This window comes from Merops nubicus, unplaced genomic scaffold, assembly GCF_000691845.1.
Source record: "Merops nubicus isolate BGI_N331 unplaced genomic scaffold, ASM69184v1 scaffold8769, whole genome shotgun sequence".
NCBI classification, from domain to species: domain Eukaryota; kingdom Metazoa; phylum Chordata; class Aves; order Coraciiformes; family Meropidae; genus Merops; species Merops nubicus.
Genome location: NW_008633002.1, coordinates 19178 through 26282, shown reverse-complemented (window position 1 = coordinate 26282; position 7105 = coordinate 19178). Strand labels below are relative to the sequence as shown.

The following is a 7105-nucleotide window of genomic DNA, read 5'->3' as shown; positions in this document are numbered from 1 at the left end:
TCTTGGTTAGATTCTAAATTAAGTGGATTTGCATCTGAGTAGGTGAGATGAACAGGAGAGATTTTTGTTGAAACATAAACAACACAGAAATTTGTTCCAAAATAATTTACCCCAGAGGAGGTAAACAGTAACGTTCAATAGTTTCCTCCTCCAGGAACAGCTTATGTGCCTTACTGGCTGCGTCATGCATATTGTTTCTTAGAAAGAAGCTGAAAACATGCTTTTTTTTTTTTCTTCTGTTTTTGTGCGATTTTTTTTAAGTTTCAATAGTTTGTATAGTGTTGCTGAGGAAATTTGGAGGGGTAGTTCTCTAGCAATCTTTTGTCCTTTCTAATGGATATAACGAGTGACTAACCTCAGGTATTTTCAGAGTAATCACAGCATAGCTGTTTGCTTACAGGTAGTCAGGAAGGCATTTTATTTTGTTTTCTTTGTGCAACCCTTAGCACACATCATTGAATGTACATCTAGTTATAGCAGACCAAGGAGACAGAAAAGATTTGAGCAGAGTTTATGTTCTTAAGAAATATCAGATTACGGTCACTCACAGGGGAATTCTGGATAGCTAAGTCATGTTGGGGATTTGTAATTTTGGTTTTTGACTGACTTGCTGTGAGGTGTCTTCAACCTGAGCACAGATGCAGAATCAAAGTGTCTAGATACAAGGCACTTCCCTGTTTTGTTGACTCAAGTGATTTGCTTTGGATGAAGGGACGATGGCCTTGCTGCCTGTACACTGACTGAATGGCCAGCCAAGGCAGCCGTGGGTTTGAAACACAGCTGTTCTGAGCCATCTGAAAGCTTTTCTCCTGTGTCTTCTCAGTAATGGGGGAAGGATGGCCATTTACTGCTTCACACTGCACATCTGCTTGGAAAGTGACTGGTTTTCTGCTCTTTCTTTATGGGGTGGTTTGAACAGCGTGCCCTGGAGATGCGAGACTTCCCCTGGGCAGCAGGAGGCACGCGTCTAGAGAATGCTGGAGCTGCAGGAGGGAAGCACCCAGTGCAAAACCAGAGAGGAGCAAAGAGAAAAAAGGCAAGCAGAGAGCCGGCATTGAGAGAAGCGGGTGGCAGAAAGCGCCTTGACGCTGCCTCTGGCAGCACGCTCCCCAGAGGGACTTGACGAGAGCCCATCTGCCTGTGTGTGAGACTGTGAGCTCAGGATTTCTGTCAATGCATTCCAGTAACCCCAAAGTGAGGAACTCCCCGTCAGGCAACACACAGAGGTAAGAAGAGCCTGCAGTCAGCTGCTCTGGATTGGTGCACGATTCTGTCCCTGCTCTGCTGCAGGATTAGCTGAGGACTGGTGCATGTGACTTACTGGTCCTCCTTTGTGGTCCCGTTGGACCCACCGAGGACCTGAGCCCTGGGTGCACAGTGCTGATGAGTGCCCACGTTTGCTAGGCTCAGGATGAACTGAAAGCTGTAGACCCATGAGATGTGGATTTTCCATTCCCCATGCCCTCCTCCCTCCCACTGGGTGTCTGAACAGGCTATAGGAGGATAAACATGCAGTTTCTATCTGTGGGTGTGCTTTTTTTTTTTTTTTCCCCTCCTTTCTTTCTTTCTTTCCCTTCTAATTATCTGTTTCTCTAAGGGATAGTTGGGCAGCAGAAGATCTTGCTGTCTGTACTTTCACACAAAACACTTCCTCCATGTTATTGGCCTGGTCAGATGTGCCCTGGGATCCTCTGCATCGTTCACCTGCCAGTGCAGCAGGTCAGCATCTCTCCTCCACTGATTTGGAAGGGGAAAAATACAGAAGCGAAGCACTGTCCAGGGACTTACAGTGGTCCGATTGGCAGCATTCTTGAGTTTGATTATTTACTCCTAGAGGTCACCTGGAGCTTAAGAGTAATTCAGAGGGAATGCCTCCGAGTCAGACGTCTGTCCAAAGGAGGAAATGGCTTGTGTGAGTTCCAGTGAGGATGCTAGCAAGTGAGGTCTGTCGAAAGTGGCAGTAATGATGGGAAATCAACGCAGGAGATCTGATGGCAAGGGAGTAAGTAGAGGGTGAGGAAGGAAGGGGTGGCTAATAGATCTGTAAACTCCAGGAGTGCAAAACACTTGTAGAATGCAATTTGCTGGATGGAAGAGGGAAGGAGAGACTCTGAATCTCCTTTGGCAAATTAAAGAAGCTTCATTTGCCCCGTTTTGCAGGAGTGTGCAGGGAGATGGTATCCTTCTTCTTCCTTAGTCAGAGGCAGGTTGTAGCTGGTTTAATTGTTTTCCCGGTCAGAGGTTTGTGTTTTCCTGGCAGCTCGCCCCAGTGTATGATGAATGCTGCAGTAATGCTGGGTTTTCCTTGTGCTCCCTGTAGAACTGGATAGGGAGGTGCACGGGAGGGGCGGGGGGAGGGTCTGCTCTGGTCAGAGCTGCAGCAGATAGTTGGGGTCCAGGAGAGTGGTGAGGTGAACTTTATTGTGCCTTGTTTGTTTACTCTGAGCTGTTCTTGGTGTGAGGCGCTTCTCTGTGCACATAGAAACCGTTGTCTTTATTGACAGAAGCCCCAGAGGTAGGTCCTCATGTGACAGCGGTTCCTGGGATCCAGCAGGCCTGTAGCTTGCCCGGTGCCTTCTTGGGCAATGAGATCCCATCTTGGATAATAACCTTTTCAGGGCATGTTCAAAAAAGCACCTGCATGACTCTAAGTTTGCAGCCATTTTTTTTCGTCAGCAATTGTCATAGCTTGCAAAGGTGGCAGTGGTTGTTTCTGCTTTTCTCTAATCTGTTGCTACAGGGTTGAATGAATCCATGGTGTGATTTGTCACTTTTTTTCTTTTTTTGCTCTCTCCCCAGTAGCCCCAAATCAAAGCAGGAGGTGATGGTCCGTCCCCCTACAGTGATGTCCCCATCTGGCAACCCCCAGCTGGATTCCAAATTTTCCAACCAGGGCAAACAAGGGGGCTCCACCAGCCAATCCCAGCCCTCTCCCTGTGATCCCAAAAGTGGGGGTCATCCCCCTAAAGTGCTCCCTGGCCCAGGTGGGAGCATGGGGCTGAAGAATGGGGCTGGAAATGGTGCCAAGGGGAAGGGGAAAAGAGAGAGGAGCATTTCAGCAGACTCCTTTGAACAGAGGGAAGCTGGGACTCCTAATGACGACCCTGAAATCAAAGGTACAGACAGTTATTCCGAGTCCTCTGTGAGATGGAGAATTGCTGTGCAAGTGTTAACAAAATATTTATTTGTCTGGATTCTGTAAGTTGCAGCCAACAAAGTCTAAAGGTCTTGAGAGCAGGCAAAGAGGAGTGGTTGTCATAGCTGGCATTGGTAAATGTCCTGTTCATGCTCAGTTAAAGTGCAGACCTGACTCTGGTGGGAAAGTTCTTTTGTAACTCTGAAACTCCCCCAGAGGATTTGAAAGTACAAATGCAACCTGTTGGTTTCCTTCTGGCCTCTGGCCTTTCAGGAACTGCTCTGTTGTAACAGGGGTTTTGAACAATATGCAAGCCTGTTTTGTCAACATGGATACATAACCCGTAGCACTCTGGCTGGTAACACAAGCCAGAGAGTTGGGATTTCTCTGTTCCCTTCCTGGCTCCAACATTGCCTCTGTGAGGCAGTACAAAACCAGACTAGATGTTCCCATGTCCACCTTTGCTTTGTTGTCCCTTTGCTAGGTCACCTGGCTAAGGTGGCTTGAAGGGAAAAAAAGTCAAGTTTTGCACGGAGTGTTCTCCTTGGACATAGACTTATTTATATTTGTTCATTTTAGTGTTTTGTTTCCCTTCTATTCTGTGTGGCCGTTAGATACTTCAAGGGTGAGGGGCAGCGTGATATTAAAGGGAAGATGCATGGTGTAATAGAAGAATTGTCTTTAGTGGTGCTTGAGGGAAAAGCAGGAAATTTCAGAGTAGGCAAAGTTCTGATTGGTTTCCAGGAATGGTTTCCAGAGAACTCCCAATGTACCGATTCCCCTCTTTTCCTGTTTCTCCCCTTCCAGACTGCAATTCTGCTGATCATGTGAAGTCCCAGGAGTCTCAGCACACACCGCACTCCATGACTCCTTCAAATACTTCAGCCCCAAGGTCTTCCACACCTTCCCACGGCCTGACTGCCACTTTGGAGCCAGCAAGCGGGCAGAAGACTCCATCCAAAGTGGTTTATGTCTTTTCTACTGAGATGGCCAACAAGTAAGTAGGTAGATGCTTGAATGTCTTCAAGGGAGCGGGACTTAGATTTGTGCTCCCTTTTTAAGAGATTCTCAAGTGCACTTTATCCATCAAGTGCATTCTTTTAGCAAAAAATCCTTACTTGTTTGGGGGTAGCTGAAAAGGCTGGAGTGGAGAATGTCACTGCTTCTTGCCTTCTGAGAAGTCATTATTTCTTCCTCTTAGGTTGAATATTGTTTTGCAATCTGTGCAGTGAGTAGCAGCCAGGATGGTTGAAACTGAGACATGAACCCTGAATGCTGATGAGTTTGTAGATCTAAACATATTTCTTTTGCTGCACATCTAGAATGAAATGTGTGGCTGAGTCTTTCTCCCTTCTGCCAGCTGAAGGATAGAAGGGAGGGTAGTTAAGAAAAATTAATTCTTAGCTTCAAATGGATATGTGCATGTGTCTGTGTTTTTGCAGGGCTGCAGAAGCTGTGCTGAAGGGACAGGTGGAAACCATTGTGTCCTTTCATATCCAGAACATCTCAAACAGCAAGGCAGAACGAAACACTCTACCCTTGGTAGGGAATACCTGCGTAAGAGTGGGAAGGGAAGTGGTAAATGTGCTTGTGTGTGTCTGATTGAGAGACGGATGAGTATTTATGCTCTGAAATAAGTTTTAGGGTGGAAAAGAGAGAGACGGTTGTTCTAGCCTTCTAAAAATAACTGCCTTGGATCATCCAAAGAAGAGGCGGAGTCTCACAATGTTTAGGTAGCATATTTCCAACCCGTTACTCATGCAGAGCTAGCACAGAAACAAAAGGGATACCTGCTGCAATGCTTGAGCAAAATAGGCTTCTGTGTGGTCAAGAGGCTGCTCTGTGATCGCTGCATGAAGGCTGCCTTTCCTTGGAGAGTGTGGGCTGGTGGGGTTGAGACGGGACATGTCGTTTGCACCACTGCTTATGTGACATGGCTGTAAGAAGGATGAGTGACAGCACGTGGCTTTCTCTTGCAGAACCCCCAGATTGCTGCACTTCGGCCTGAACCCAAACCCCTGCCACAGCCCCAGTCTGCCGCTGCCCAGGACCAGAACCCTTCCCAGAATGCCAAAATGCAGCCGACTCCACCTGCGTCAGCGCCAGTATCCAAATCCACTGGCCCCCCGTGTCCCATAGATCAGGACAATCCCAGTGTGGAAAGCAAAGTGATGTCTGTGGGCAGCCCTGCCAACTCTACCCCATTGCAGACAGAAGGATTTGGGCAGAGTTCGACCCCAAATAATCGAGCAGTTAGCCCGGTTTCCCAAGGTAGCAATAGCTCTGCTGCAGATCCCAAAGGTCCTCCCCAGCAGGTGTCTGGTGGGGACCCATCCAGTTTGGGCGAGAATCCAGATGGACTGTCACAGGAGCAGCTGGAGCATCGAGAGCGCTCGTTGCAGACCCTGAGAGACATACAGCGCATGCTCTTCCCAGATGAGAAGGAGTTTGCGGGAGGGCAAAGTGGGGGGCCGCCCCCAAGTTCTGGGGTGCTGGATGGTCCCCAAAAGAAACCTGAAGGGCCAATACAGGCCATGATGGCTCAATCCCAAAGTTTAGGCAAAGGGTCAGGGTCTCGGACAGATGGAGGGGCTCCATTTGGCCCTCAAGGACACAGGGACATGCCTTTTTCCCCAGATGAAATGGGGCCACCACCAATGAACTCCCAGTCAGGACCCATAGGTCCAGACCACCTGGACCACATGACTCCTGAGCAGGTGGCCTGGCTCAAGCTGCAGCAGGAGTTTTACGAGGAGAAGAGAAGAAAGCAAGAGCAGGTGGTTGTGCAGCAGTGCTCCCTGCAGGACATGATGGTCCATCAGCATGGACCTCGTGGGGTGGTCCGAGGCCCTCCCCCTCCCTACCAGATGACCCCTGGGGAGGGCTGGGGACCTGCGGGTCCAGAGCCCTTCCCTGAAGGCATGAACATGTCGCACACTCTGCCTCCCAGGGGCATGGCCCCTCATCCCAATGTGCCCGGGAGCCAGATGCGCCTGCCTGGTTTTGCCGGAATGATGAACCCTGACATGGAGGGCCCTAGCGTCTCAAATCCTGCCTCCCGGCCTGGGCTTTCGGGAGTTAGTTGGCCAGATGATGTGCCAAAAATCCCAGATGGCCGAAACTTCCCTCCTGGCCAGGGTGTCTTCAGCGGCCCTGGCCGAGGGGAGCGGTTCCCAAATCCGCAGGGCCTGCCTGAAGAGCTCTATCAGCAGCAGCTGGCTGAGAAGCAAATGGGCCTGCCTCCTGGCCTGAACATGGAAGGCATCAGGCCTGGCATGGAGATAAACAGAATGATGCCCTCCCAGAGACACTTGGAGGCTGGGAGCAACCCCATCTTCCCTCGCATGCCGGTGGAAGGGCCAATGAGCCCTTCCAGAGGGGACTTCCCAAAAGGAATACCCCCACAAATGGCCTCTAGCAGGGAGCTGGAGTTTGGGATGGGCCCCGGCAGCATGAAGGGGGACATGGGCATGAATGTCAGCATGGGCTCCAACCCACCCCTGGTCCCTCAGAAGCTGAGGGAGGCAGGAGTTGGGCCAGAAGAGATGATGAAACTGCGGCCAGGCGTCTCGGAGATGCTGTCCTCCCAGCAGAAAATGGTCCCGCTGCCATTTGGGGAGCACCCGCAGCAGGAGTATGGCATGGGTCCCAGGCCTTTCCTTCCCATGTCTCAGGGCCCAGGAGTTGGTCTCCGAAATCTCAGAGAACAGATTGGGCCTGACCAAAGGACTAACAACCGGCTCAGCCACATGCCGCCACTACCTCTCAATCCCACCAGTAACCCTAATAGCCTCAACACTGCTCCCCCCGCGCAGCGCAGCCTCGGCCGCAAGCCCTTGGATATCTCTGCAGCCAGTCAGGTGCATTCACCAGGAATCAACCCCCTGAAGTCCCCCACGATGCGCCAGGTCCAGTCTCCCATGATGGGGTCTCCCTCGGGGAACCTCAAGTCCCCTCAGACGCCCTCCC

At 50.4% G+C, this 7105-nt stretch overlaps 1 protein-coding gene across 1 annotated transcript in view; it reads left to right on the top strand.

Moving 5' to 3' along the window:
* Nucleotides 1-1076: 1076 nt before the first annotated feature.
* Nucleotides 1077-7105, top strand: part of BCL9 (B-cell CLL/lymphoma 9) — an 11662-nt gene continuing 5633 nt past the window's right edge. The window contains exons 1-5 of the mRNA XM_008948084.1: nucleotides 1077-1226; nucleotides 2800-3116; nucleotides 3944-4133; nucleotides 4579-4678; nucleotides 5116-7103. Coding sequence (XP_008946332.1) covers nucleotides 1174-1226; nucleotides 2800-3116; nucleotides 3944-4133; nucleotides 4579-4678; nucleotides 5116-7103 — 2648 coding nt within the window. The 5' untranslated portion in view covers nucleotides 1077-1173. The remainder of the gene's footprint in view (nucleotides 1227-2799; nucleotides 3117-3943; nucleotides 4134-4578; nucleotides 4679-5115; nucleotides 7104-7105) is intronic.